This window comes from Cygnus olor, chromosome 12, assembly GCF_009769625.2.
Source record: "Cygnus olor isolate bCygOlo1 chromosome 12, bCygOlo1.pri.v2, whole genome shotgun sequence".
NCBI lineage: Eukaryota > Metazoa > Chordata > Aves > Anseriformes > Anatidae > Cygnus > Cygnus olor.
In genome coordinates, this window is record NC_049180.1 from 1,233,824 (window position 1) to 1,261,181 (window position 27,358).

The 27,358-nt window shown below is 69.8% G+C and overlaps 5 protein-coding genes across 6 annotated transcripts; 2 read left to right on the forward strand and 3 right to left on the reverse strand.

The window, feature by feature from the left end:
• Window positions 1–139: 139 nt before the first annotated feature.
• Window positions 140–6,083, forward strand: LOC121076559 (cadherin-1-like). Its single transcript, XM_040570974.1, is given in 15 exon segments — window positions 140–330; window positions 531–635; window positions 750–893; window positions 1,019–1,174; window positions 1,249–1,393; window positions 1,514–1,689; window positions 1,790–1,918; window positions 2,015–2,275; window positions 2,277–2,533; window positions 2,640–2,782; window positions 2,890–3,114; window positions 3,359–3,582; window positions 5,276–5,415; window positions 5,557–5,692; window positions 5,911–6,083. Coding segments are annotated over 14 exon segments (2,265 nt in total). The 5' UTR covers window positions 140–330; window positions 531–596; the 3' UTR covers window positions 6,001–6,083.
• GAS8 (growth arrest specific 8) lies at window positions 6,070–13,832 on the reverse strand. 2 transcript variants are annotated; one of them, XM_040570975.1, is made up of 12 exons: window positions 13,756–13,832; window positions 13,500–13,589; window positions 12,325–12,522; window positions 11,927–12,133; window positions 11,334–11,388; window positions 10,525–10,730; window positions 10,070–10,237; window positions 9,614–9,700; window positions 9,255–9,341; window positions 8,194–8,403; window positions 6,638–6,703; window positions 6,070–6,365 (listed from the first exon to the last, which is right to left on the reverse strand). In XM_040570975.1, exons 1-12 carry the CDS (start codon window positions 13,756–13,758, stop codon window positions 6,216–6,218), a joined length of 1,527 nt encoding a protein of 508 aa, XP_040426909.1. In that variant the 5' UTR covers window positions 13,759–13,832; the 3' UTR covers window positions 6,070–6,215. The 2 variants fall into 2 exon arrangements, with proteins under 2 accessions (XP_040426909.1, XP_040426910.1); XM_040570976.1 differs by lacking the exon at window positions 9,255–9,341.
• A 479-nt stretch (window positions 13,833–14,311) lies between these two features.
• On the forward strand, window positions 14,312–17,464 carry DBNDD1 (dysbindin domain containing 1). The gene is made up of 4 exons (XM_040570978.1): window positions 14,312–14,471; window positions 16,347–16,493; window positions 16,693–16,833; window positions 16,912–17,464. Exons 1-4 carry the CDS (start codon window positions 14,441–14,443, stop codon window positions 17,070–17,072), a joined length of 480 nt encoding a protein of 159 aa, XP_040426912.1. The 5' UTR covers window positions 14,312–14,440; the 3' UTR covers window positions 17,073–17,464.
• A 364-nt stretch (window positions 17,465–17,828) lies between these two features.
• DEF8 (differentially expressed in FDCP 8 homolog) lies at window positions 17,829–21,748 on the reverse strand. The gene is made up of 10 exons (XM_040570977.1): window positions 21,448–21,748; window positions 21,179–21,328; window positions 20,452–20,593; window positions 20,214–20,378; window positions 19,879–20,006; window positions 19,534–19,647; window positions 19,082–19,162; window positions 18,835–18,975; window positions 18,599–18,708; window positions 17,829–18,488 (listed from the first exon to the last, which is right to left on the reverse strand). Exons 1-10 carry the CDS (start codon window positions 21,661–21,663, stop codon window positions 18,386–18,388), a joined length of 1,350 nt encoding a protein of 449 aa, XP_040426911.1. The 5' UTR covers window positions 21,664–21,748; the 3' UTR covers window positions 17,829–18,385.
• Window positions 21,749–22,170: 422 nt separating this feature from the next.
• Window positions 22,171–27,185, reverse strand: TUBB3 (tubulin beta 3 class III). Its single transcript, XM_040571547.1, has 5 exons — window positions 25,976–27,185; window positions 24,827–24,977; window positions 24,254–24,362; window positions 23,702–23,812; window positions 22,171–23,463 (listed from the first exon to the last, which is right to left on the reverse strand). Exons 1-5 carry the CDS (start codon window positions 26,914–26,916, stop codon window positions 22,388–22,390), a joined length of 2,388 nt encoding a protein of 795 aa, XP_040427481.1. The 5' UTR covers window positions 26,917–27,185; the 3' UTR covers window positions 22,171–22,387.
• Between the last annotated feature and the right edge of the window lie 173 nt (window positions 27,186–27,358).

A 27,358-nucleotide genomic window follows, 5' to 3' on the forward strand; every position in this document is an offset into this window, starting at 1 on the left:
GGTCCGGTCCCGCCCCGCCCCGCCCGGTTCCGCCCCGCCCCCGCCCCCCCCCCGCCGAGCCGTCCCTGGTCCCCCCGTCCGCCCCTCCCGGTGCCTCCGTACCTCCCCGGCCCTCCCCAGGTCCTCCCCGGTTCCGCCGCGCCCCTCCCGGTGCCTCCGTTTCACCGCTGCCGTTCCCCCGGTACCTCCGGGCGGCCCCGCAGGCAGCACCCGGCACCTCCGTGCGCCCCCCCCCGGGCTCTCCTCGCGCACCCGGTTGGGGCAGCGGCAGCCGGTGCCCGGCGGTGGGAGGTGGAGAGCCGCGGCCCCCCCGCTCCAGGGGGCTGAGAGGTGAGGCGCAGCACGGAGCCGCCGACCCAACGGGGACTGTCGGGGGCTGGGCACCCCCCGGGCATGGAACAGCACCCGCCTGCACGGCCCCGCACCCCGATCCTCCCCAGGCAGCCTGTGGGGCCGGGGGTGGCAGCGGGGCCGGGGGCTGGCACCCCCTGCGCTGGCACCCACGTGGGCTTTGCCGGGAACTTTGCCAGGGTCACAGTCCAAGGGCAGGGACCTGGCCCTGGTCAGTGCTCGGAGCACCCAGAGTGGCCGGAGCCATGTCACCCTGCGCCCTCCTCCTCCTCCTCCTCCTGCAGGTAGGGCGCTCTGGGGGCCGGGGGCTGCTGCGCATCGGTGAGAGGCCACGAGGAGGGGAGAGGAAACCCACACAGCACAGCCCTGCTGCCCTCCCGCTGCTTTCCATCCCTCAGGACGCGGTGCTCAGCACCCAGGCAGACGTCGTGGCCTTCCCCGAGTCCGGCCCCGGCCTCCGAAGGCAGAAGAGGGACTGGGTCATCCCCCCCATCAGCTGCCTCGAGAACCACCGGGGGCCCTTCCCCATGAAGCTGGTGCAGGTACGCAGCCCCACGGTGCGGGGACGAGGGCTGAGCCAGCGCCGTGCCCTGTGGCCGGGCTGAGCAGCCCCGGGGGGGACGCGGAGTGCCAGGCCCCCTCTAACAGCCCCCCGCCTCGCCGCCAGATCAAATCCAACAAGGACAAGGAGACCAAGGTTTTCTACAGCATCACGGGGCAGGGGGTGGACAGCCCCCCCGTGGGCGTCTTCACCATCGAGCGTGAGACGGGGTGGCTGGAGGTGACGCAGCCGCTGGACCGCGAGGAGATCGGGAAATACGTCGTGAGTGGGGGGCCGGGGTGGGGGGAGACCTGGGGGGTCCCAAGGGGGCCGTGCCACTGACGGTGCCCTCGCAGCTCTTCTCCCATGCAGTGTCGGCCAACGGGCAGCCCGTGGAGGACCCGATGGAGATCATCATCACGGTGACAGACCAGAACGACAACAAGCCCGTCTTCACCAAGCAGGTCTTCGTCGGCTACATCGAGGAGAACGCGAAGCCGGGTGCGTGGGGCTGGGGGCAGGGGGGCCGCAGAGCCCTGGGCCGGAGCTGCGCCGGGCTGACGGCAGCACCCGCGGGGCTCGTCCCGTGAGTGACATTTCCCCGGCTCGTCCCCGCGCCAGGCACCTCCGTGATGACAGTGAACGCCACGGACGCGGACGACGCGGTGAACGTGGACAACGGCATCATCAGCTACTCCATCGTCAGCCAGGAGCCGCCGCGCCCGCACCACCAGATGTTCACCATCGACCCCCAGAAGGGCGTCATCAGCGTCCTCGGCACGGGGCTGGACCGGGAGGTGGGCGCCTGGAGGGCGCCGCGTCCCGGCACCCGCGCCCCACGGAGGGACCGGCTGCGGGGAGCGGGGCGCCTCTGACCGCGGTGCTCTCTGCTTGCAGACCACCCCCAACTACACGCTGATCGTCCAGGCCACGGACCAGGAGGGCAGGGGGCTGTCCACCACCGCCACGGCCGTCATCGAGGTCACGGATGCCAACGACAACATTCCCGTCTTCGACCCCAACACGGTACCCGTCTCCCCCACCCGAGCCGGCTCCCGCAAGTCGCTTCCCCACTCCCCCGGCCCCCACATGAGGTGACCGCCCCTGTGCCCCCTCTCACAGTATGAGGGGACGGTGGACGAGAACGAGGTGGGGCTGGAGGTGGCCAGGCTGCACGTGACGGACCAGGACATGCCGGGCTCCCCGGCCTGGCAAGCCGTCTACCGCATCAAGAGCGGAGACCAGGACGGCGCCTTCAGCATCACCACCGACCCCAACACCAACGACGGCATCCTGAGAACTGCCAAGGTGGGTCGTGGCGCTGCGGGGCTGCCCCGTGCAGGCCGCGTCCCCGCCGGCGCTGGTTCCAGCCCAGCTCTTCTCTGCCGACCTCCAGGGCCTGGACTACGAGACCAGGAGCCGCTACGACCTCGTGGTGACGGTGGAGAACAAAGTCCCCCTCTCCGTGTCCCTCGGGCTCTCCTCGGCCAGCGTCCTGGTGCTCGTCAGGGATGTGAACGAGCCCCCCGTCTTCGTGCCCCCTGTCAAGAGGGTGGAGGTGTCGGAGGACCTGCCGGTGGGGCACGAGGTCACATCCTACACAGCCCAGGACCCCGACAAGGATCAGAGGAACAAAATCACGTGAGTGGGGGTGGCGATGGGGGCGCGAGGGCTGCGTGCCCCTTCCCACCTGGCCTCACGGGCCAGGGTGGGCATGGAGCCCCCCTGCTGACCCTCACTTGCCCAGGTACCGCATGGGCAGCGACCCCGCGGGGTGGCTGGCCATCCACCCCGAGAACGGCATCGTCACGGCCGTCCAGCCGCTGGACCGGGAGTCGGTGCACGCCATCAACAGCACCTACAAGGCCATCGTCCTCGCCGTGGACAACGGTGAGGACGCGCCGCGCTGCAGGGAGCCGGGGGCTGCGGGGCCGCGCGGTGGCCGCGCAGGGCACGGGGCCGGGTTCCAGGCACCTCGCTAACAGCCAGCTCTGCAGGGGTGCCGGACGCAACTGGCACGGGGACGCTGCTGCTGCACCTCCAGGATGTGAACGACAACGGGCCCACGCCGGAGCCCCGGATCTTCGACATCTGCAGCCGGCAGCCTGAGGAGCAGACGCTGACCATCGTCGACAAGGACCTGCCCCCAAACACGTACCCCTTCGAGGCAGCGCTGGAGCACGGCTCCAGCACCAACTGGACCGTCAAGGTGTCCGGCCAAGGTAGGTGCCGTGGGGTCCGTCCCAGCCACCCGCCTGTGGCGCAGGGCAGTGGGGGGACAGTGAGCAAGGGCCACATCCTAGCCGGATCTCTCTGAGCCACCCTGAATGCCACTGGCACCGGAGCTCCTACCGGTCCCCGTGATGGGGTACTGCCACGTGGCAAAGCCCTGCGGGTGCTGAGGGTGTCCCCAAATGTGGGAGCTGGGACCCACCTTGACCCCAAGCCCTCTCTCTCCCGCACAAGACTCGCTGGTCCTGAAACTGCATAAGGAGCTGGAGCCGGGGGAGTACAGCATCTTCCTGAGGCTGACGGACAGCCAGGGCAAGGCGCAGGTGACACAAGTCAAAGCCCGGGTGTGCGAGTGCGAAGGGGCAGCCGAAAACTGTCAGCAGAGAGCGTTCACTGCCACAGCCATCGTCAAGATCAGGGATGCCATCGACAACGCTCCCGTCTTCAGCTTCACCATGGTACCTGTCTCCCCTACTCAATCCCGCTCCAGGGAGTCGATTTCCCCTCTCCCCCTCGCCCCCCACATCGAGGTGACCGTCCCTGTCCCCCCCCACCTGGGTGATCTCCATGGCCACAGCAGGGCTGGAGGTACAGATGAGCCTTGTCCTGGGCACGGCCCCCCTGCCCCAGGCGCTCAGCCTCTGCGCTCCCCCTGGCTCTCACCGCCCGCTTGGGCACCGTGGTGCAAAGCAGCCTCTCGCTGCAGGTGGTCCCCAAAGAGCCCCTGAAGATGCAGGCTGCTCACAGGGACGGACAGGGGCTCCAAGCCACCGCCACCACTGTTATCAGCACGCAGATGAGGCGCCGGGCCCTCCCAGTGGTGCAGGAGGGGAGCCGGGCTCCGTCCCGCAGGCGGCTGCCCCCCGGGAGGCAGGCAGGTCGGACGAGCACGGCTTGCCCGCGGTGATCCTGCTGACTGCTCCTCGCAGCCTCCACGTGCCCGGACCCACTCGCGCGCTCTGGGCTCTTTGCAGGGGGAGGCTGGGCTGGCAGCTCCACTGTGGCTCAACCAGTCCCGGTTGCCAAAAAATCCCCAAAATCCAGCCAGACTTGGGTCCGCCAGCCCCCGGGGCTGCGGTGCCGCCAGAGCACGGGTGCCGTCGGGGCACCGGGGTGTGCCGGCTGCGGGGGAGCCGCCTGCACGGCCAGCCCAGCCGGGGAGGAGCGTGCTGGGATAGCGGCGCCTGGCCCCGGCAGCTCCCTGGGGAAGGTGGCTGGGGCAGGGGATGGCAGCCTGCGGGGTGGCACCGGGTACGGGGACCTGGCAGAGCAGGATGGAGGAGAGGCAGGTAAGCCACCGGGAGCCCTCGCTTGCTGTTGTGCCTCCTGAAGGTCTGGGAAGCCAAAGCCCGCAGACGGCCCTGGGCTAGGGGCAGGCACTTGGGGCAGCCCCAGAGGAGCAGCTGCGGCAGCTCTGGGGGTCTCACCCCACCGAGCACGGCCAGGGGCTGCCGCAGGGGAAGGTGCAGCGCCCCGACCCCGTGCTGGCTGCCAGCCCCAGGCAGCGCCGAGCACTTGCAGGGTTAACGTCTGCCGCACGTGATGTGGTGACACCGCGATCGGTGCAGGCCGGGAAGGCGACAGGGACATGGCCGCTTCCTCCCTGGGGGCCAGGCCAGCCCGCGCGGCGGCCCTCGGTGCACACCGACACGGGGCTGAACGGGGAAGCCCGGCAGCCCCAGGCAGGCAGCCCTCCTTCCAGGCAGAAAGGCGAGCAGGGCGCCCACGCCGGGCACGGCAGCGGTGCCCTGGGCACGCAGGCTGCCCTTGGGAGTGTCGGGGTGCACCCCTGGGACCTGGCAGCTGGCCCCATGGCACGGGCAGGCAGGGGGCACCCGCGTCCTGCAGGCACAACAGGGCGCTGGGGACGGAGAAGTTCCCGGAGGGACCCGGCTGCGCTGACACCAGCACGGGGTGCACAGGGATGGGGCACGCAGGCAGCCTGACCCTAGGAACCCCCGGAGCGGGCTGGGGCCACCCGGGGATGCTCAGCTGGGGCACTGCCCCCCCTGGGTTCCCCTCAGCCCCCCGCTATCCATGCCAAATAATTACTCCTCGGGGTGGAGTGCTGGGAGGCACAGCGTGGCGGTGGTGGGGAGTGGGACAGCGCTGCCGGGGAGCACCCCAGCCCTTGTCACTCCCCTGCTGCAGGTTGGAGGCACGGAGAGGCCGCGCGGCTCCCTGACCACCCACGTGCTGAACACGGCCACGGGGCTGCCCGCCGCCCGCCTCGCCCTCCGCCTGGCCCAGCTGCAGGAGCCGGGGGCGCAGTGGAGGGAGCTGGTGCAGAGGTAGGAGAGCAGGCGGCGGCAAAGGGGCAGAGGGTGCTGGCACCACCCAGCCCCGTCCCCCCCGCCCCGAGACCCCCAGCTGACAGAGCTACGGGGGGAGGCTTTTAGGGCCAGCCGACTCGTGCCTCCTTCTGCTTTCAGGTGGACAGACGAGGACGGGCGCTGCCTGCCGCTCCTGCCTCCGGGGCAGGCTAAGGCTGGCACCTACAAGCTGCGCTTTGAGACGGGGGAGTACTGGCAGAGCCTGGGGCACACCAGCTTCTACCCCTTTGTGGAGGTACCTGGCCGAAGGGCAGAGCGCAGGGCTCCTGGTGCCCCTCGGAGCCAGCCGGAGCTGCAGGGGGGCTGGAGGCGGTGTCCGTGCTTGCAGGAGCTCTCTCCCCCCAGCCCTCTCCTGCTGCGCTGCTCGGAGGGCCCCCAGATGATAGGGAGAGGGACAGGGGCAGCTTGTGGCTGGGGCTTTCTCCCCCTCACCCCCTTTCTGCTCTCCCCTAGGTCGTCTTCACCATCACCGACCCAGCCCAGAAGCTGCACATCCCGCTGCTGATCAGCCCCTACTCCTACACAACGTACCGGGGCAGCTAGGGCAAGGCCCATCCTCTCTGCAGGGCCGCCGGTCGCTGGGGGGGAAACCACACGACTGACACCATTAAAGGATTCAAACAGCACCCTTAGTCTCAAAGAAAAAAAAAAAATCACCTTCCTTGGGGTGGGATGCTGGTGGCGTGAGGCAGGCGCAGCCCTGCTCCCTGCCCCAGGAGCACCCGAGCACAGCCAGCACCCATGGGTGCTGCCTGGGGTCACGTGGGCACCGCCACGAGTCCCGCGGGGCCCTGCCCCAAGGCCTGGCCCAGCACCGGGCTCTCCAGGGGCTTGAAGCCCAGGTTGTCCAGCGGGATCCCAAAAGCCGTCAGCTTCGCCTCCAGCGTCTGCAGCATGTCGTTGTGCGCCTGGAAGAGAAATGCTCCACGTCCTGCTCTGCCAGCCCGAAGCCCAGCCCAGCCCCTCCTTGCCTGGGCGCAGGGTCCCCGCAGCCCCCTGCACGGTGGGGACCCCCGAACCGGCCTCGATTTGCAGGGGAAAGTCAGGGAACAGGGGAGCAACGCAGCCCGGGCCAGCACTCCGGGGCATGAAGCAGCTCAGCTGGCCTGCTGCGGGTTCCCTTCCCTCGGCGCGAGGCCAGCCCCAGGGCTTACACCGCATGCCCCGACCCCTTCCTCACCTTGCAGACTCGGGCCAGCTGGAACTGCAGGTCCTCGATGGCGCTGTTCTTGGAATTGAGCACGTCCTGCAAGGGGAGGAGGCGCGTTAGGCTTTGGCTGCCTGGCACCGAGGGCACATCGACCTGGGGCCGTGCTGCAGCCCGGAGCACGCAGCACAGCGCACGGAGCAGCGGCTGTGCGGCGGCCGGGCTGGCACCGGGACGCGGCTGAAGCAGAGCAGCTCGCAGCACAGCCGGGCAGGCGGCCACCACCCCGTCCCCGTGGGGCCAGCGCTGCCAGGGACGGCCAGCCCCGGGGCAGAGGCAAGGCCCAGGGACCTGCCAGACCAAGAGCACGAATGCCAGCTCAGCCCCACCGCCAGCATCACCTGCCCTGCTGCAAGCGGGGGCGGACGGCAGCACCTGCTCCCGCAGCACCTCCCCGCCGTCACGGCACCAAGGGAATTACAGGGAGAGCCTCCCCAAGAAGGTGCCGGTGGCTGGAGGCAGCTGAGCAAAGGAATTCAGGGACCCCAGCAGCTGCGGGAGACAGCGGCGCCTTGACGCCTTCCCAGGAATGTTTCCCAACGTGCTGCTGTGGCACCTGCTGGTAGGTGACACATCTGCTGTCCTGTCGTACAGACCGGGAGCCTGGGGCTGCTGCCGTGCTCATCCCTAAGGTGCCCTGGCAAGGGGGAGTCCACGAGCATCGCTGCCACCCAGCACAGAGGGGCCCTGGATGGGGCAGGTGGCGCGGTGCGAGCAGGAGGGCGCCAGGGAAGCAGTGGCCAAGCTGGGGAGGGAACCTGCGTCCCGTCTCCAGCCAGCCTGAAACAAATGCTGCTTCTCCAGTTACTGCTGCTGCACGCTCCAGGAATGTGGGTCTCCGAGCCGCCGCACCGTGCTGAGGCTTTCTGCGTAGGTATTTTTAGCACGCCAGACACTGCAGAGCCTCTGGGATCCAGCCTGCACCGCCTCTGCAGCCAGAGAGGCCGGGAGAGGAGCACGGGCAAGGTTCGCCAGCGGTGGCTCCCCGCAATCGGAGCGCCCTGGGTCGCTCACGGGCCCCGCTCGCAGCCTGCTGCTCAGCGGTGCGCTCGGGAGCCACCTGCCAGCACAGAAACCTGGTGAGCACTGCTCTGCCCGGGGCCATCCTCCTTCAAACAGACTCTGCCTGAGGGAGAGATCAGCGCCAAACGCCTACACCCACACGCCTCGCTCTCGAGGGAGAGCCGGAGCGCCCTGCGGCACCGTGCACAGCCCTGGGAGTGCCGGGAACGACTGACACGACAGCTACAGGCCCTTCACACGGGGCATTCAGCACCCGAGCAGGCCGAGGTGCTTGTCGCAGCGTCCCAGGGCTGGGGACTGGCCATCTGGGCAGATACCCATGGTGCAGGGAGGATGGGGACTGCGTTTCCTGCCACGCGGCCTGGGCCTGCCCTGGCACTGCCCAGAACAAAGCACCTGGCCACGCTCACGCACTCCGAGGTCTGCCCCAGAGCAGGCTCTGCCCCTCAAGAGCCAGCCCTGCTGGGAGAACTGCTTCCGCAGGGCCCTGCGGCAGCGCACAGTACCTCCAGCTTGTGTGAGACCAAGGAGAGGGCGCCCGGGTCGAGGTTGGAGGCTGCAAAGACCTCGCTGAGCTCCACCTCCTTTTTCTCCAGGATGTCGAGGAGTCCTTTCAGCTTGCGCTCCAGGAGCAGGTTCTTGAACCCCGTCTTCTGCTGCACCTCGTTAATGGCTTTGGTGAACTTCTGGTAGAGCTCATCTCGCTCCGCCTGCACCTGCTCCGAAAACACGGCACGGCTTCACGCCGCCCCCGGGACCCCCTCGCTGGCAGCCGCCCAGGGCTGGGAGCAAACAGGCCCTGCCGCTCAGCCCCGCCTGCTCCAGCGAGAGCCGGGCCGGTCCCCACGGCACCTGCACCCCGCGGGGAACGCAGGTGCCGGAGCGCAGCTTCCCCCCCTCCTGCTGCGCTGGCACCTCCTCGGCACCTGCAGCTCTGCTTCCCCCGTCCCCCGGCACGGGACGCCCCCAGCAGCAGGAACCCCGTCCACCAGCACCTGCCCCGGTACAGCCCCTGCTGTTCAAACCCCGGCGTAGCCCAGCTACCTCTCCTCCAAAGAGCTCGGCTCCCCGCAAGCGAACCTCCCCCTTCCTGGGCCCCTGCAGGGAGCAAACGGGCCCCCGCTGTCCCCCCCAAGCAGTGCGGGCTCCCCCCTCCACTTGGCCTGGCCCCGACTGCAGGCTCCCCAGTGCTCTGCCCCCAGGGACTGTTTTAGAGCTCAGAGAGCGGCCCGCGGCATGCAGGGGTCTCTCCTCCTCCCCTTCCTGCAGCTGGCAGGAGTCCCTGGCTCACAGCTAGTTAATAAGTGTCCTAATTAGGATTTCTCCTCCAAAGCCTATTTCTGACTGCACTGAATACGTTGCTGCCTTAATGATGGATTGTTAACGAGGCCTCAGATCAATGTTCATATTCCTGGGGATTTCTACGAATTGCAGATGAGCTCTGTTCTGCCTCAACAAATTTATCTGGGTTAGCTGGAAGGGAGAGGCTGAGTCTGGGAGGATTTTCAGACAACCGAACATTCCTTCAAGAGGCTGCACGGCGAGAGGGGAAGCGACACCCACACACCAGCAGAACGAGGGAGTCTGTCGCTGGCTCTCCCCACTGCAGCGGGAGCCTCTCCACGCGGATCCTCTCGTGACCCAGCGCCGCAGCCTGGGAGCCTGGGAGTCACCAGCAGGCCAGGAGGGGACCATCAGCACACGCGTGATTGCTCAGCAAAGTACAAGGCTGGGCCCGTCTGCTGAGCACGGGAGATGCCAAAGCCGCGATAAGCTTTGTTGGAAGCGGCAGCTAACACGCGGCTCCAGATTAGGGCTTTGGAAAGCCCTCTGCTAAGCACGGCGTAGGCAGCCGCTGCTAAGTCCCGGTGCCTAACCCTGTTTAAAGAGGGAAACTGGATGCCCGGACCCACCTGCAGCTCTCACCTTACTGAACCGCTGCTCCAGCACTTCGTGCTCCCACTGAAGGTCTTTCAGTTCCTTCTGGATGACTTTCAGACGGGCTTTTGTGTTCTGCAAGCGGGAAGGGACAGTTAAAGAGTGCAAGCTTCTCCGGGGGGCGGGTGGTATGTGTTCTGGCAAGGGAGGAGAGAGACCAGCAAAGGGAGAGGGGTGAGAAAACGCAGGCTGCACCCACAACAGCTCCCTCCCCTCTCTGCAGCAGGGGCTGCTTCTCTCTCTTCCTGACAGAATCCTGGAGTCCCACCTGAGATCTTACACACAACTAAGCTGAAAGGGACTCGGGGGCATTTGCTCAGCAATCTGGCCAAACAGCTCTCTGCTGAGCGGCAGAGGTCACTGCTGAGCGACTGCACTCCAGGGAACAGCTGCAGTGACTCAGGGAAGAATAGAAAGGGGCTCGCAGCAGGGCTGGCGACTCACCGTCAGAGCCTCCTTGTCCATGTCATAGTGGGCCAACTTCTTCTGCAGCTCAAACGCCTGCTCCTGGGCCTGCTGCAGGGGCTCCTTCAGTTGCTTGTTCTGGAGCAGCACGTCTGCCTTCTCCTTTTCCAACTGATTCTCTCTCTTCTTCATCTCCTCCATCTGCTCCTGTTCTTGGGAAGATGAGCGCTGGCTCCCGGAGGGGCTGTGCAGCAGGGTCTGCCCAGCTCCTCGTGCTGTCGGGACACCCTCCCACTGCTGGCCCAGCAAGCCACATCTCCTTGTGCACAAGGGCTTTGTGTATTAATGGTGTGCAGGAGAACAACAGCACCAGCACCTCCACCAGGGAGCTGGCCAGATCCAGATGAAGTCCTTACAGGAGCAGCCCCATGGTGGCCGGGTGACACTACAAGCCAGGGCTGCGGCAGCGGGGTCAGGGAGCAGGCAGGCAGTACCTTGAGCAAGCTGATGAGCGCCAGGTTTTTGAGGGTGATATCGTTGTAGTAGTTCTTGATCTCACTGAAGGCCTTCTCGTGGTTCTTCATCAGTTCACTGATCTGGTTGTTTTTCCTCTCCTCTACCTCATGGATCTCAGTCTTCCGGCGCAAGTCAAGCTCGTCCCGCAGCACTTGCATCTTCTTGCTGTACTTGGCCTCAATCTCTGGGGAAGCGCACAGGGGGCTGACTAAGGACAGCAAGCACCAGCCCGGTGCATTGGTGTTAGCGAGCACCAGCCCAGTGCATCCCACTGCAGCATCACTCGAGGACAAGGCGCTCGTTAACAGCCCCACCGCAGCTGCCACCAGCATACAGAGCAGTTACGCTGGGACCAGACCGAGTAGAGCCCAGAAATAACATTCTGGAAACAGGACATGGAAAAGCTCCAAGTCAGCCCGTGAGAACCTGAAGCGTCCCCCGAGAGGGGCGCTGGAGCCAGGACTTCCATCTGCGAGGGCTCCTCCAGCCGCCGAGCCAGGCAGCGGAGCTCAGTGACACAGGCTGGCAGCAGCGAGAGCCCTGCCTCCACCCTCCAGCTCGCGCCACAGGCGGCCCTCCCGGCCCCATTTCCACGGCACGTCCCCACCAGGCTGGGAGTTCAGCTCAGGCAGCGCTGCTGGCCATGCGGCCTGGCAGCCCGCGGGCACGGGGAGCGAGCACTGGGAGGGGGAAGCAGCCCCTTTCTGCTCCACGGAACCAAGAGTGCAGTGGAGCTCGGAGGAGCCTTCCCCAGCGTGCTGACACAGGGACCCGAGCACGGCCTGACCTTTCACTTGTCTCTCGAAGTCGTTGCACAGCCGCGTGATCTCTTCCTCTTGCTTCTGTTAGGGAGAAGTTTCATGTGAGAGGCGGACAACTCAATCCTGAGGTCACTGCATCACTACACAACCCAGTCCCCGAGGTTCACGCGGGCCTCCAGGCCAGGCCCAGCCATGGGGCCTGGGTTCCAGCAGCCAGGAGCCACCCCAGCAGGCAGCCAAAACCCGTCCTGCTCCCTGGGAAAGGCTCCCACCACGGCGTGAACCCCACGTTATCTGAGCAAAGTGGCACAGTAGGTTCTCCAGCTGTTCTCAGGCGCTTTGAGCCACTGCTAGCGCCCTGCTCTAGGAGGGATTTCACAGAGATTGCCCCAGAAAGCTCTCCTCCCTGATTCTGTGCTGTCTTTCCAGTGCCTTTAAGTACATCCAACACCGGGATCTGCAGGAAACCCCATTCCCACCTCACCAAGACAGCAGAGGAGGCAGTCTCCTGCTCACACACCATGGCTGGGAGGGCTCAGACAGCAGCCCCCCCGCTTCCCTCTGAGGCAGAGGCACCTCACACACGGCTCCAGCCCCTGCTGCCCTGCCAGGCACCTACCAGGCGCATGTTTTTCACCACCACCTCGTTGGCCAGCTCTTGCTCCTTCAGCTCCACCTTTAAGGAGCGCATGTCTTTGCGCAGCTCCATCTCCTGGGCCCAGTGATCCTTCTGGGCCCGCTTCATGGACAGGGTGCCCTCTGCCTTCAGCTCGGTGAGGTTTTCCTGGTGCTCGTACAACAAGTGCTTCACCTTCTGCTTGTAAACCTAGAGACAAGGCAGCGAGCAGGTGACGGGTTTCAGCAGGAAAACACCTGAAGCTGGGATATTGGCCGAGATGCTCCTGGCTTGTATCCTGCCCAGCTCCTCCTCTGCCCCCGTCCCTCACCTCCTCGGACCTGCTGCCTCTCGCCCAGGGCTCAGGGCACGCACACATCCCAGCCGTTTCACCCTCGCACCTTGATCTCCACTTGGTGCCGCTCCTCCGCCTCCTCCATCTCGCGGTCCTTGTTACGCAGCTCTGCTTTCTTCTCCTCCAGCTGCCGGCGGGTGATCTCCCAGAAGGTGTGAATCTTGTCGCGCTCCAGCTGGAAGTAGTTGCGCTCTTCCCGTTCCCGATCCAGCTCCTCCCGGAGACGCACGATGTGCTCCCCCAGCTGCAAAGCCAAGAGAAGGAAGCAGGTAGTGGGAAAAGGAGGCCTGGGACAGACGGCTCCCCTGAAAAACGTGCCGACCCAAAGTTCTTCTCAAGATATCCGTGGTGAGCTCTGTCGTAAACCTGCAGAACACGGTAGCCTCTAGTGGGACAGAGGAGGGGAGGACAAAAAGTGGGGATGGGGTGGGGAGAGCCCAGGACATGACAGTGACCCACCGGCCTCTGCAAAAGGAGTGACAAAATCTCCTCCTACCCTAAGCAGCCAGGGCTTGGGCATTCTGTCTCCCAGCAGCCAGTAACACGTTCTCAGGTGCTAGATAATACCGAGACATGCAAGATCTTCTCCTGGGAGTGCGATCGCCCAGGTCAGGACCGTCTCCTCCTATGCTCGTTAGGCACCCAGCACAACAGGCCCACGTTGGGCAGCCATGGCCTGCCCTCGCCGTCCCTAGGGAAGCCTCCTGCCCCTAGCACAGCGCGATTGGGGACGTGCTGAGAGTGCCGCAGGCTGAGTGATCGTACGGCTGGGAACAAGTGCAGCCACCTGTGGAGATGAGCCCGCTCACCCCAGAAAGGCACTGAACGCAGAGGGAAACTGATTCCAGCAGAATTGGCCAGCCAGGCCGCTTTCTGAAGGAAACGCCACAAAACACTTGCTCAAATAACGGACTCCCATCAGAGGCACCTTTCCCAGGACATTTCCACGCTAGCAGGACGCCGACACGAGAGAACAGGGCGCCAGGGTTAAGGGACGAGGGCAAAGACAGCGAGAGCCCGAGGAGGAGAGCAGCAGGCCGTGGCACAGCAGAAGCACGGACGTGCTGAGGGGGCTGCTCCCCGCAGGAGAAGCGCCGAGCGGGCTCTGTGAGGGCCGCAGGCCCAGCACCGCCGTGTGTCGGGCACGGCCCCCGCCACCCGTCGCCCCCCTGCCCGGCCAGCAGCGCCCCACAGGCGGCAGCCCCGGGGCCGGGCCGTTACCTGCTCCCTGCTCATCTCCTCGGGGCCCGAGGCGTCCGCCACGGCCGGGGCCTTGCCGCCCTTCCCCTTCCTCCCGGCCTTTTTGGGCGCCTGAGGGAACGAAGGACACGGAGCGCGTTACGCGGGGAGGAAGCGCCGGGACGGGGGGGACCGGGGGCCCCTCAGCGCCGCGCCCGGACCCCCCGGGGCTCCCCCACCGCCGGGCCCCGGGCCCCGGTCCCCCCCCCGGTCCCCCGGTCCCGGCCCCGGTCCCCACCATGGCGGCCGGGGCCGCGCCGCCGTCTCCCTGGCAACGCGCGGGCAGCTCTCGCGAGAGTTGCGCGGCGGAGGCCCCGCCCCCTAGCAACGCGGGCCCGGCCCCGGTAACGGCGGCGGGGCCCGCTCCGGGTCCGGCCCAGCCCCGGCCGCCGCCGCTCCGGGTCCCGGCCGGGCCCGCGGCCCCGCTGCCCCCCGGCACCCCCGATCCGGAGCCGTTGCGCTGCGGCCCGCGGGGCCCCTCGGCCCTCCGGGAGCCCCGCGCCGCCCCACGGCCCCCCACACCCCGCCCCGGTGCGTCCCGGTCCCTCCCCCCCCCCGGTGCATCCCCGGGGCCCCTCGGCACCCCCGGATCCGCAGCCGCGGGACCCCCGCACCGGGACCCCCACGGTGCCCGCGGCCCCGCCTCGCTCCCGGTGCCCCGCACCCCTCCGGTGCTCCCCCCCGCGCCCCCTCCCGCAGCCCCCGGTCTGTCCGCTCCGGGTCCCGGTGCCCGCCGCCCCCCCCCGGGCAGGATGAGCCGCCCCCCCCCCGCGGCCCCGGGCCCGGCCCCCGCCCCCGCACCGCCCCCATCCCCGCCCCCGCCGCGGCGGGCAGGAGCGTGCGGGCTGCGGGCTGGCACCGGGCCCGCCCCGCCCAGCACCGGCACCGGCACCGGCCCGGTTCGGCCCGGCCCGGTCCGGCCCATGGAGGCTCCGGGAGCGGGCGGCGCCGCAGGTGAGCGGGGATGGGGCGGGGGGGGGCGGTGGCAACGGCAGCGGCGAGCCCGTCACCGGGGCCCCGGGGGGGGGCAGCGGGGGACGGAGGGGCTCGGGGGGACGGAGGGGGGTGTGCAAGGGGTGGGTGTGTGCAAGGGTAGGTGTGCAAGAGGGGGTGGGTGTGCAAGGGGGGTGTGCAAGGGGTGTGTGTGCAAGGGGGGTGTGCAAGAGGGGGGTGTGTGCAAGGGTAGGTGTGCAAGAGGGGTGTGCAAGGGGGGTGTGTGCAAGGGGGGGGTGCAAGAGGGGGGTGTGTGCAATGGGGGGGGTGCAGGGGGTGTGTCAGGGGGTGCATACGTGCACCAGGGGAGCGTGAGGGTGTGCAGGGGGGTGTCTGTGGGGCGGGGGACCCGGGGGGGGGGGGGGGAGCACATCTCAGCCCCCTGCCCCGCATTACCGGGGGGGGGGGGGGGGGCTTCACCTGGGGCAGGGGGCGAGGTGTGCGCGGGGCACCCTCAGACGCGGGGGTGCTGGGGCTGCCGCCCGCCTGCAGCGCCCGGGGACGGGGGTGGTGGCCCCGGGGGTGCGGCCGGGGGGTCCCCGGCGCCGCAGCGGGGTCACGCCGGTGGCATCGAGCAGCTCCCGCGCGCGCCCGTCCCTCCTGCGTGTGCCCCGCACGCGGCGGTGCCACCGCCCCGGCCACAAGCCCGCCGTGCCCTCCCGCCCCGCCGGGCCCTTTAGCGGGGTCGGGGACCCGTCGAGGCGGCCGGAGCCCCCCGGTTGGGGTGGCCGGAGCCCGGTGCTGTCTCACCCTGCGGTTGACGTGAGTCAGCAGCGCGCCGAGCCCTGCTGCCGGCCCCCCGCTCCTCGCCGGGGAGCCCGAGCGGCGGCCGAAGCCCAGCAGCGCGGGGGCCACGGGGGATTGCTGCGGCAGGGAGCAGCGCCCCGGTGGGTGGGGGCTACGCCGGGGGGGGGGAACGGGGACGTCACCCACCGGGGCTGTGGTGCATGGGGTGGTGGCGGGGGGCAGCCCCACATCTCCCCCGGGCATGGGGACGGGTGCGTACGGGGTTGCTCCTGGACGAGGAGCGGGGTGGGGACCCGGTTTCCCTGCCGCAGGGAAGGTGGTGGCAGTGGTGGGCGCCCCGTCCCGCCTTGTGAGCCCAGGGCACGGTGCAGCCGCTGTCGGGGCAGGCGCACGGGCTGCCTGCTGCCCTCTGCGCCGAGCACCGCAGCCAAATGTCCCTGAAATTCCCCCTTTCTTGTGCTGTCTCCTTTGGGGGGGGGGGGGGGGGTTCTGGCCCTTGCCCCACCACGCTGCCACCTCCCCGGGGGGAGGAGGTGACCCCCTGCCCCGACGAGCCTGTCCCCGCGCCCCGTGCCGTCTCACCCGGCAGCAAACCGGTGGCGGGGCCCAGTGGCACGCGGCTGGGTCTGCTCACCTGCAGCCGTGACACCGGGCGGGCTGGGGGCCGTGGGTGCCACCGCGGTGCCTGGTGCCACCCCACGCACGGGGGGGTCTCTCGGCCGTGCTCGGGGCCAGCCCAGCCCCGGCTGTCCCCCCCCGGAGGGGCCGCCCAGCACGCACCGTGCCGTGTCTGCCCGTTCCCCCCCAGCTCTCCCCAGGAGACAAAACGCCTCTTGTCTGGGCTCCGGCCTCCGAACAGGCTGCGCTTTTGTCTCGCCGACACAAAGGGGCTGCGAGGGGCGGGGGGCTGCCGGCACCGGGGCTGGCGGGGCCCACGGCAGCTGCCTCGGAGCGCTGCCTGTTCCGCGGGGGTCCCGGGGACCCGCAGCCCCCTCAGCCGGGGAGCCCCAGGCAGGCGGCGGGGCCGCGGGAGGGAGCTGCCGTCACTGCCCCGGCCCCGCACCAACGTGGCAGGTGCCGGTTCTGCAGAGCTGGGCAAGGAGACGCTGGCCCCGGAGCGAACGGCGGGGACCCCTGTCCCCGGGACGGCTGAGGAGGCCCCCGACGTCCCCGTGGAGGAGCAGGGCGGCATCCCCATCCCCACCGCCAGCCTGCTGCAGGTCACCGAGCGGAGACGTGAGTGCGGCCCCCGCGCCCCCTTGCTTGCCCCAGGGCCCCCCCCCCCCCCCCAACTGGTCACTGTCCCCCTCAGCCCCTCGTCCCTCCCTGGGTCCCCGCCCAGCACCCTCGGCTCCCCCCAGGGCCCCCAGCCCCGCCGTCCCCACCCTGGCGCCGCGGTGCCCGGCCGTGCCCACCCCCGTCCCGCTGCCCGCAGAGCCGCTGAGCAGCGTGTCCTCGCTGGAGGTGCACTTCGACCTGCTCGACCTGACGGAGCTGACCGACATGTCGGACCAGGAGCTGGCCGAGGTCTTCGCCGATTCCGACGAGGAGAACGCGGCCGGAGAATCGCCCAGCGGTGAGCGACCGGCCGCCCGCGCCCCGTCCCGCTGCCGTCCCCCGGGGGGGGCACGGGCTGAGCCTGCTGTCCCCGCAGGGCTGCACCCGCAGGCCATGCTGCGGGCGGGGTACCTGCGCTCGCCCTCCTGGACCCGCGCGCGGGAGCAGGGCCGGGAGAAGAAGCACCTCAGCGACTCGGAGCTGCAGCCAGGCGCCGTGGACGCCTTCCTGGCGGTGGAGCGGCCGCAGCAGGAGTAGGAGCTGCCCCAGGCGGTGGGGACGGGCCCGGGGACGGGCCCTGCGCCTCATCCTCAGCGTTTTCCGACTGCGTTCCCCATGCCCTGCCTGGGAAAAGCCGTGCGGGGCGAAGGACTGGCTGGGGTGCTGGGGGTGGCCCTGGGCGGCGGGGGCAGCCCCAGCCCGCGGGTACCAAGCGATGCCAAAGCCGGTGGCCTGGTGGGGAGGGGGAACCGGCCCCTCCCGGCCCTGTAGCACAAAGGGGGCCGCGCTGCCCGGCCCCCACCTCCCTTCCGCCGTGGTCCTGGCCCCCGGGAGCCCCGGCTCGGTGGGGCCAGGAGCCGCGCGGTGCCCGCGCCGTACCACCCGCCACCATGTAGCAGCTGTGTGTACCGGTAAAACCGAGCGACCCACGGCCACGGCTCTGCCCCGTCACTGGGGGAAAGGGGGGGATGCGACCCCCAGTTGGGGGGGAGCTGCCGGAGGTGGGGGCGGCTTAGAGGGGACCCTGTGCCGCCAGCGGGGGGAGCCCCTGCAGGAGCAGCACCAGGCGTAGGGCAGGCAATGGGGAGGGATGCAGGGGAGCCTGTGAGGCAGGAGAACCAGACCCCGTGCGTGAGGGCCTGCCCCGGTGCCCCCCCCCCCCCAAGCCCACCGAAGCCCCCCCAGCCCCAGCCCCCCAGCCGGTGACCCCCGCTCTGCCAGAAGCAGCCCCCAGATGGGGTCACGACTGCGGCGCTGTGCAAAAAGGCCACGCTGCTGCGACAGAGACCGGGCGAGTGTTGCAGGAGCAGTGTTGGGGGACAGGACACGGGTGGGGGGCCACACGCAGTGGGGGCTTCCACGAGCAGCAGCGAGCAACCGCGAGAGTGGGGGGGGACCAGCAGCGTGCAGGACCCCTGCCGTAGTGTCACACACGGGCACTGCCCTTAACTCCCCCCCCCCCCTTTCCCCCCAACCCCTTGGCCCTGTCCTTCACTGTGCTAAAGTGTGTCCCATGGTGCAGGGGGAACAAAACCAAGTGGTATTTCCCCCCCACCAGCAGCATCCAAGCAGGTAGTGTCCAACCAGGCAGGGCCATGCACGGTGGCTGCCGGCAGCCGCCCCAGGGCAGGACCCCCCCCCCCCAGCTCCCGGCTCTCCTCCCGCACACCCTGCCCAGCCCTTTGGGAGCGCGTGGAGATGGAGAGAAATCCAGGGCAGCCTCAGCCCTGTCCTGGCACCCTCGCCCTTCCTGGCAGAGCCCGTTCCTCCGGCTCCGCTGGCGCGCTCGCGGCGGAGCCGGGGCCACGGGCTGGGAGCCCGCAGAGCCCACGCCTGGGGGTGGGCCCTCCCTAGGGCTCTGCCTCGGCCACGGAGTCCTGGAAGAGGGACTGCTTCCGCAGGCTGAGCCGGGCGCACTTGGGGCACGTGGTGGAGTTGTCGTAGTAGCAGTCCCTGCGGGGAAGGGACGCGTCAGGGAACGCCGGGAAGGGCCCCGGAGCTGCCCGGCCCCCCCTGCCGCAGCGCCCGAGGGGAACGCAGCGAGGCACCGGCACCCGCCGTACCTGTGGAAGACGGCGGAGCAGTCGGTGCACACCGAGGTGTGGCTGTCGAAGGGGAAAAGCACGTCGCCCTCCTTGCAGAGCTCGCACACGAAGCCTTTCGCCTGGCAGCGCTGCGGCGAGAGGGGGCAGAGGGGCTCTGGTACCTGGGTGCTTGGCAGGGACCCCCAAAGCCCCCCACACACACCCTCCACGTGGCTCTGGCCCCACGGGGCCGTGCCCAAAGCCACCCCGCTCACCTCGCAGTCCAGCTTGATGTGCTTGGCGAAGAGGGTGTGGATCTCGGTCAGGGAGCAGCTCAGGCGCCCGGCCTCAATGTCGATGAGGTCCTGCAGCGAGTACATCTCGTCGTTCTCCACAAAGTGCTGCCGGTCCTGCAGCTGTGGGCGGGCAGACGTCAGCGCTGCGCCCGTCACCGCCGTGCCCACGCGCCCGGGGGCCTCCCTGGCCTCGGCCTCCCTCCCTCCCGCTGAGGCCAGGCCTGACCTGCAGCAGCAGCCGGGCCTCCATCGCCTCCTTGCAGGTGATGAAGTACGGCTTCATCAGCAGGATGTCCTGGCGCAGCTTCTGCGGGTGGGCGCGGGGGGACAGGGACAGGGAGGAGACAGGAAGAGGTGGTGGCAGGGGCAGGACGGAGACAGGGACAGGGATGAGATTGAGGTAATGGTGCGGGAGTGGGAGAGGATATGGGGACAGGAACAGGTTGGGGACAGGGACAAGGCCACGCTGGGTCGGCCCCAGCCCTGCAGCAGTTCAGGTACCGCCACACCTCCAGTCAGCGCCGCCCCCCACCCTGCCCTGCTCCCCCTTCCCAGCCCCCAGCAGGCGCTGCTGGCCCCAGCCCCCTCCCCACTTAATGCCATCCCTCCCACCAGCCCCATCCAGGGGTCCCCGTCCCCCCCCTAGCCCCTGCCCGCCCGCGGCCCCACCGCGCTCACCCGGATCTCCACCAGCTCCTCCACGTAGTTGAAGAGCAGGGGGTTGATCTCCCGCAGCTTCAGCACGGGCCGCGACACCATCAGCGCCAGGTACCGCATGCTGCAGCGCGACACCTGCGTGCCCGCCACCGTCACCCTGCGCCCAGGGACACTGGGGCCTCCCAGTCCCCACGGCCCCACGGACCAGGGAGCTGGCCCCCCCCCCCAGGACCCCATAACAGAGTCACAGCCCCCCAAGTGGCCTCCACCCAGGGACACGGCCCCCAGGGACCCCTGCCCGGGGACATGCCCTCCCAAGTGATCCCCCCCAAGAGACCCCGCGGCCCCCACCAGCACCACGGGCACCTTGCGGGGCTCAAAGTCCCAGTTGTGGATGGCGCGGGCGGGGACGACGGCCAGGTCGTTCCAGTGGCAGCTGCTGCAGTAGTAGAGGCCGGTGTAGTCGCACTGCCGGGCCTCGCTGGGCACCCCCCCTGCGGCGGCACACGCATCGGTACCGGCACCCGCAGCCACACCGGCACCGCCGCCGCACCCCGGGATGCGCAGAGCACCCAGAGGGCGATGCTGGGGTCCCAGACCCAGCCCCCCACAGCCCCAGAGCCCCCACCTCCAGTTCTCCCCAGCCCCACGCAGCCCCCAGAGCCCCAACGCCCCCCTCCCACAGCCCCCCGGTGCCTTACGGAGGGCGATGGGTGCCCGGCACTCGGCGCAGCGGTAGTCCTGGCTGTCCAGCCCGCTCTCGGGGCAGATGCTGAGCTGGTACTCAGCCTGGTGGCTCACCTTGGACCTGACGCAGGGCTTGGTGACCAGGGGCAGGCACTTGCTGTGGCACCGGTAGTAGCACCCTGCGGGCAGGCGGCCGTCAGCGTGGGGTCGGGGAGGGGACGTGGGGGGGGGGTGTCTGGGCCCCCGACCCACCTGTGCAGGTGTACCAGGTCTGGATGAGCCCCCAGATGATGGTGCTGCACTTGTCACACGTCTGCTTGACGCTCTTGCTCTTCTCCTTGTAGAAGCGGTGCTCCAGCACCACGCGGATGTTGGGCTCCTCCTCGTCGGGGTCCTGCGGGCGGCGGGGGTCAGTGTGGGCCCCCCCAGAGCCACAGACTCCCACCCTGGGACCTTCAGGACCCCCCCCAGACCCCCAGAACCCCACTCTCTAGAGCCCCCAGGGCCCTCAGGACCCCCCCAGAACCCTCAGAACCCCCCCCCTCCAGGGCCCCCAGGACCCCCCCAGCACCCGCAGGACCCCCCTCGGACCCTCAGGCCCTCTCTCCAGAACCCCCGGGACCCTCAGGACCCCCCCAGGACCCTCAGAACCCCTCTCCAGGACCCCCCCGGACCTTCAGGACCCCCCCCCGGACCCTCAGAACCCCTCTCCAGGGCCCCCAGGACCCTCAGGACCCCCTCTCCAGGGCCCCCAAGACCCCCCCGGACCCTCAGGACCCCCTCTCCAGGGCCCCCAGGACCCCCCCAGGACCCTCAGGACCCCTTCTCCAGGGCCCCCAGGACCCCCCCGGAACCTCAGGACTCCTCTCCAGGGCCCCCAGGACCCCCTCAGGACCCCCGGAACCCTCAGGACCCCCGCAGGACACCCGACCCCCTGTTCCAACCCCCCGCCCCCCCCCCCCGGAGCCCCCGGCCGCACCTGCAGCTCCTGCAGCTTGAGCCGGAGGTGGATGAGCCGCACCACGGCGTCCTTCTGCCGCTCCGAGTGCTCGGGCAGCGCCAGGATGGCCCGCTTGCACTCCTCGATGGCGCGGCGCAGCTGCCGCACGTCGGGCGCCAGGATCAGGCCCTGCGGGACGGGACGGGACGGGACGGGGCGGGACGGGGCGGGGGGAGCGGGGGGCTGCAGCCCCCGGTCCCCGACCCCCCCAGCCCCCGGTCCCCGACCCCCCCGTCCGCCCCACTCACCACGGGCCGCGAGAAGTGGTCCTCGGCCAGCCCCAGGTCCATGGGGCGCTCCGGGCTCTCGGCGTCCCCCGGGCACGGCTCCGGCCGCCGGGCAGCCGGCGGGGGGGCACCGGGGGGCGGCTCCTCGGGTCCCCCCCCGGCGGGAGGCTCGGGGCCCTTGTTGAAGGGGTTGAGGTGAGCCTGCCGGAACCGGGCCAGCTTCTCGTCGTACGCCATCGCCGCACCGCCACCGGCACGGCACCGCCACCGGCACCGGCACCGGCACCGCACCGCACCGGCTGAGCACCGCCCCCGGTACCGGCCCCGCCCGCGCCGTGGGGGCGGGGCCCCCCTCGCCACTCCCCCCTCCTGCCCCCCCTGGCGGCCGGCGGAGTGCGCAGCGCCCGGGGGGGGTACGGGGGGGAGCCGGCCCTATAAGCGAGCCCCCAGCCCCACCCCGGCCCCCCGCCGCAGGGGGACCCAGCACCCCTAAAGCCCCCGGGGGGGGCTGAGCCTTGCTGCCCCCGAGTCGGGCCCTATCCCCCCCCCCGGGGCTGTGTCCCCCCCCCCGGCCATCAGCTGGGACAAGGGACAGCAGGGGGCGCCCCCGGGGCATTGTCCGGGGGGTGACAATGGCTGGGGCACGGCCCCGACCACCCCCCCCGCCAACCACCACCAGCCGGGCCTCCCCCCACCACCACCAGCCGGGCCTCCCCCCCCCCCCAGCAGACACAGACAGGGAAGGAACCGGACAGCAATAAATTTATTGAGTATTCCAAAAAAAATATTAGACACGAACCAGTAAAAAACGAAAAGGGGGAGGGGGGGAGGCCAGGGGGGTCACGGGAGGGGCCGAGCTAACGCAGGGCGGGGGAGGGGGGGAGCAGACACCGAAGGGGCGAGGCCGGGGCCCCCCCCGGGAAGCAGCGGGGCCGGGGGGCGATGGCGAGCGGGGCCGGCATCACTTGGCGCCCTGCGCCTCCGACTCCTCCTCGTCGTCCTCGTACATCTCGCCTTCCTCCTCGGCCGTGGCGTCCTGGTACTGCTGGTACTCGGACACCAGGTCGTTCATGTTGCTCTCGGCCTCGGTGAACTCCATCTCGTCCATGCCCTCGCCCGTGTACCAGTGCAGGAAGGCCTTGCGGCGGAACATGGCTGTGAACTGCTCCGAGATGCGCTTGAAGAGCTCCTGGATGGCCGTGCTGTTGCCGATGAAGGTGGAGGACATCTTCAGCCCCCGGGGCGGGATGTCGCAGACGGCCACCTTGACGTTGTTGGGGATCCACTCCACGAAGTAGGAGCTGTTCTTGCTCTGGATGGCCAGCATCTGCTCGTCCACCTCCTTCATGGACATGCGGCCGCGGAAGACGGTGGCCACGGTGAGGTAGCGGCCGTGGCGCGGGTCGCAGGCGGCCATCATGTTCTTGGCATCAAACATCTGCTGGGTGAGCTCGGGGACGGTGAGGGCGCGGTACTGCTGGGACCCGCGGGCCGTCAGGGGGGCGAAGCCGGGCATGAAGAAGTGGAGGCGTGGGAAGGGCACCATGTTGACCGCCAGCTTGCGCAGGTCAGCGTTGAGCTGCCCGGGGAAGCGCAGGGAGGTGGTGACGCCGCTCATGGTGGCCGAGACGAGGTGGTTGAGGTCGCCGTAGGTGGGGGTGGCCAGCTTGAGCGTGCGGAAGCAGATATCGTAGAGCGCCTCGTTGTCGATGCAGTAGGTCTCATCCGTGTTCTCCACCAGCTGGTGGATGGAGAGGGTGGCGTTGTAGGGCTCCACCACCGTGTCCGACACCTTGGGGGACGGCACCACGCTGAAAGTGTTCATGATGCGGTCGGGGTACTCCTCGCGCACCTTGCTGATCAGCAGGGTGCCCATGCCCGAGCCCGTGCCACCACCCAGCGAGTGGGTGAGCTGGAAGCCCTGCAGGCAGTCGCAGTTTTCGCACTCCTTCCGCACCACGTCCAGCACCGAGTCCACCAGCTCGGCCCCTTCTGTGTAGTGCCCCTTGGCCCAGTTATTGCCGGCCCCACTCTGACCTGCAAGGGAAAGGGGGGAGGAAAAAAAAAAAACAAACAAAAGACATGATGGGTGCTGGGGGGGGACACGGCACCGAGATCTGATTCTGGGACAGGGTGGGGAGCGGGAGCCGCCGGGCTCGGCGCCGTGAGGACGCACCCATAGGCGGCCCTGGGGCCGGACAGGTGAGGGACGCGGCCCCGCCGGCGCTGCCCATCCCGGCCCCCCCAGCCCGCGGCACAGGGCGTGGCCGCCTACCGAAAATGAAGTTGTCGGGGCGGAAGAGGTGCCCGAAGGCACCCGAGCGCACGCTGTCCATCGTCCCCGGCTCCAGGTCCACCAGGATGGCGCGAGGCACGTACTTGTGAGCTGCGGAGAGACCTCGTGCTGGAGGGGACCCGACGCCGCCCCGGCCCCCCCGGGGTCGCACTCATTGTCCTCAAGCCTCAGGGGCTCACGGGGCTGGGTGCATGTGTTGGTCCCCCAGACAAAAGGCTCCCCACTGGGCTGGGTGCATATGTCCATATCTCCCCCCCAGGGTCCCATGGGGCTGGCACACCCATGTCAACCCCCCCTCTTCCCCCCCCCAAAATCCATAAGGTCCCACGCAGCTGGGTGCACACGCCCATCCCACCCCAAACCACAGGGTCTCACAGAGCTCATTTTCCCCCTGTCCCCCCATGGGGCTGGGTGCACGTATCTGTCCCCCCCCGCCCCGCAGGGTCCCTGCAGGGGGTGGCAGCACCGGGATGGAGGGGGGGGGGACACAAAGACGGGGGGGTAGCGGTGCCCCGGTCCCCGGGGGCTTACAGGAGGCCTCATTGTAGTAGACGCTGATGCGCTCCAGCTGCAGGTCCGAGTCGCCCACGTAGTTGCCGCTGGGGTCTATGCCGTGCTCATCGCTGATCACCTCCCAGAACTGGGGGGGGGGGCACGGCCTCAGCGGGGGCGACGGCCCCGTGCCGTGATCGTGTCCCCCCCGCCTCCCCGGGACCTCCCCCGGGACCGGCACCGGGGCTGCCGCAGCCCGGGACCCGCGGGAGGGGGCTCAGCGCCGGGGATGGGTGGGGAAATACCGGGTGGGGGGGATCCCGCCCCCGCCCCGCATCCCGGGGTGCCCCCAGGGGGGTGTGGGGGGCGGCGGGGCCCCTCCCGGTACCGGGTCCGCCGCGGGGGCGGGCGCTGTCCGCGGTGCTGAAGGGCGGCGGCGGAGCCGGGCGGCGGCGGCGGACAAAGGAGCGGGGCGGGGCCCTTTGTCCGCCCGGTGCGGCGGAAGGAGGGGCGGGGGGGGGGGATGGCGGCGGCGGGGGGGGGGGGGGGGGGGGGGTCTTTGTCCGCCGCTCCGCAGCGCCGGGGCGGGGCCGGTGCCGGTGCCGCCGTTACCTTGGCGCCGATCTGGTTGCCGCACTGCCCCGCCTGGATGTGGACGATCTCCCTCATGGTGCGGCCGGGCCGGGAGCGCAGCGGGAGCGGAGCGGGACCGGCAGCGGAGCGGCACCGGCAGCGCGGGGGGCGGCCCCGCCGCCGCCGCCGCCTTTATAGGGGCCGCGCGCCGCACCGGGCCGGGCGCTGACGTCACCGCCGCGCCGCGGCCAATCAGCGCCCGCCGCCGCAGCCCTGCAACAGCCCTGCGGCACCGCCGCCCGGCACCGGCACGGCTCGGTCCGGCACGGCCCGATATGGCCCGATATGGCCCGGTCCGGTCCAGCCCGGTATGGCCCGGCCCGGCCGCGCCGTGCTCAGCCCGGCCCGGTGCCGCGGCACCGCCCAACCGGAGCATCCCCGGTACCGGGGGTCGTTGACACACGAACACCCCCCACACACACACCCACACCCACACACACGCGGGGGGGGGTTGGGGAGGGGTCCCCGCAGCCGCTGGGGGGGGAGGGGAGGCGGCACGCCCACCCGGCCACGCGTGGGGGGACCCCGGCCCCCGCGGGGGAAGCACGGGCCCCGCCCGCCCCCACGGGGATTGGGGCTCCACCGGCAACCGGACCCGGTCCGAGCATCCCCGGGGCAGCGGGAGCCCGGCCCGAATCCTGCCCGGGGGGCTCCGTCGGGGCCGGGGGGCTCTGTCCCGGCTCCGGGCCCCCCCGCGGGCCGGCAGCGTGCGCGGCCGCAGAACAAAGGCGGCGGCGGCGCGGGGCTGCCTTTGTCCCGCCCGGGGGCGGCCGCGCTCCGCAGCCCCCCGCTCCAGCGCCCCCCGGGGCGGCCGGGACCCCCCCCAATCCCCGCCGGTGCCGGGAGCGGGCCGGAACCGGTGCCCGCGGTCCCGGTAACGGGAAGCGATGGGTCCGCGGATAAAGGGCGGGTGCGGGCGGGGGCAGCCCGCACGGAGGCTCCCGGTGCCCCGCGGCGCTCGGGGCCGCACGGCGGTGCCAGGCAGAGCATCACTGCAAAGAGCCTTTATTCGGTACCGCGAGGCCGGGCAGCCCCCCGGCACCCGGCCCGGTCGGGGCACCAGGAGGAACGCCCCATGGCGCGTCTGTCCGTCCGTCTGTCCATCCGTCTGTCCGGGCCGGTGCCTACCAGGAGCACAGCACCACCTCCCGCAGCGTCCGCCGGAGCTCCTGGCTCCGGAAGGCGTAGATGAGGGGGTCGACCACCGAGTTGCAGATGATGAGGATGAGGAAGAGGTTGAAGTAGCCGAAGAAGCAGGTGCAGAAGGGGTTGGTGGGGCAGGTGACGATGAGGATGAGGTGGAAGAAGAAGGGCCCCCAGCAGACGAAGAAGACGCCCAGCAGGATGGTGAGCGTCACGGCTCCCTTCAGGCTGCTGGTGCGGTAGACGGTCAGGTGCTTCTGCTGGCTGGAGATGCTGCGCAGGTGGTGGCGGGCCAGGGCGAACATGTGGATGTAGAGCACCAGCATGAGGATCAGCATGAAGAGGAAGAAGCCGATGAGGCAGAGGAGGATGGCGTTGTTGCGATAGTAGGTGATGAAGATGGTGCTGGAGACGGTGCTGGCCAGCCAGACGCTGGCCATGGTCACCACGGCCCGCTGCAGCGTCATGATGCTGTGGTAGCGCAGGGTGTAGAAGATGGTGATGTAGCGGTCCACGGCGATCACCCCTAGGAAGGAGAGGGAGGACACGACGGAGCTGCAGATGAGCATGTCGATGATGTTGTCCATGTGGCGGATGATGCTGGCGCGGATCACCAGCACGCCATGCTCCATCAGCAGCATGAAGAGCGTCTCCACCAGGTTGCTGACGCTCACCAGCATGTCGGAGACGGCCAGGCAACAAATGAAGTAGTACATGGGCGAGTGCAGGTTCCTGTTCTTGAGGATGGCGGCCACCACCAGCAGGTTCTCCACCAGGCTCACCAGCCCCAGCGTGAGGAAGAGTTCGTTGGGCACATCGAGCCCCTGGCACCAGGCGCCGCCAGCCCCGGCCGTGGCGTTGCTCTGGTTGCCCTCGCTGGCGTTCCAGGGCTCACGGAGCAGGCGCAGGGGGGCCAATGTTGACATGGCCCCGACCTCAGCCCTGGGGGCTCCCTGGATGGCGGCCGTGGCTCCAGGGCCCCCCACAGCACCTGCAGGCCCCCTGAGTGCCCAGCTGGCCCCGCCAGCACTCCTGCAGCACCCAGCTGCGAGGTCAAGAGGACATGGGCACCGCGGCGCCCTGAGCGCGGGGGAGATGGGGAAGGGCCCCCCCACCCCACCAGCGTCCCACTGGTGTCGCAGCCGCCCTCCTTGCCAGCCCTTCCTGGCGTCCTCAGAGCTCAGCAAGGGCTCGGTGGCAGTTATGGGGAAGAAAGGGCCCTTTCTCTGCACCACTTTAAAGCCGTCTCCCTCAGCTCCTCCTCCCGAGGAGGGTGGGCACACACATGACAGCCTGTGCCCCAGCAGACGGGGCAGCCGCCACCGAGGCTGGGGCTGCCGGACCCCGGCACTGCCCTGGGGCACTGCG

What these genes read in the sequence shown, in the direction of transcription:
- GAS8 (XM_040570975.1), bottom strand. An exon ending in AGGAGATGAGCAGGGAGCAG is followed by an intron (nt 12,523 to 13,499) that starts GTAACGGCCCGG and finishes TTGGCTTTGCAG; the next exon opens with CTGGGGGAGCACATCGTGCG. An exon ending in TGGACAAGGAGGCTCTGACG is followed by an intron (nt 9,701 to 10,069) that starts GTGAGTCGCCAG and finishes TCCCGCTTGCAG; the next exon opens with AACACAAAAGCCCGTCTGAA.
- DBNDD1 (XM_040570978.1), top strand. Translation starts at nt 14,441, where the DNA reads ATGGAGGCTCCGGGAGCGGGCGGCGCCGCAG. An exon ending in GCAGGTCACCGAGCGGAGAC is followed by an intron (nt 16,494 to 16,692) that starts GTGAGTGCGGCC and finishes CGCTGCCCGCAG; the next exon opens with AGCCGCTGAGCAGCGTGTCC. An exon ending in GGCCGGAGAATCGCCCAGCG is followed by an intron (nt 16,834 to 16,911) that starts GTGAGCGACCGG and finishes CTGTCCCCGCAG; the next exon opens with GGCTGCACCCGCAGGCCATG.
- DEF8 (XM_040570977.1), bottom strand. Translation starts at nt 21,663, where the DNA reads ATGGCGTACGACGAGAAGCTGGCCCGGTTCCGGCAGGCTCACCTCAAC. An exon ending in CCGGGCACCCATCGCCCTCC is followed by an intron (nt 20,007 to 20,213) that starts GTAAGGCACCGG and finishes GTGCCGCCGCAG; the next exon opens with GGGGGGTGCCCAGCGAGGCC. An exon ending in GGGACTTTGAGCCCCGCAAG is followed by an intron (nt 19,648 to 19,878) that starts GTGCCCGTGGTG and finishes GCGGGCACGCAG; the next exon opens with GTGTCGCGCTGCAGCATGCG.
- TUBB3 (XM_040571547.1), bottom strand. Translation starts at nt 26,916, where the DNA reads ATGTCAACATTGGCCCCCCTGCGCCTGCTCCGTGAGCCCTGGAACGCC. An exon ending in GAGGTGGTGCTGTGCTCCTG is followed by an intron (nt 24,978 to 25,975) that starts GTAGGCACCGGC and finishes GCCCCTATAAAG; the next exon opens with GCGGCGGCGGCGGCGGGGCC. An exon ending in GCAACCAGATCGGCGCCAAG is followed by an intron (nt 24,363 to 24,826) that starts GTAACGGCGGCA and finishes CCCCCCCCCCAG; the next exon opens with TTCTGGGAGGTGATCAGCGA.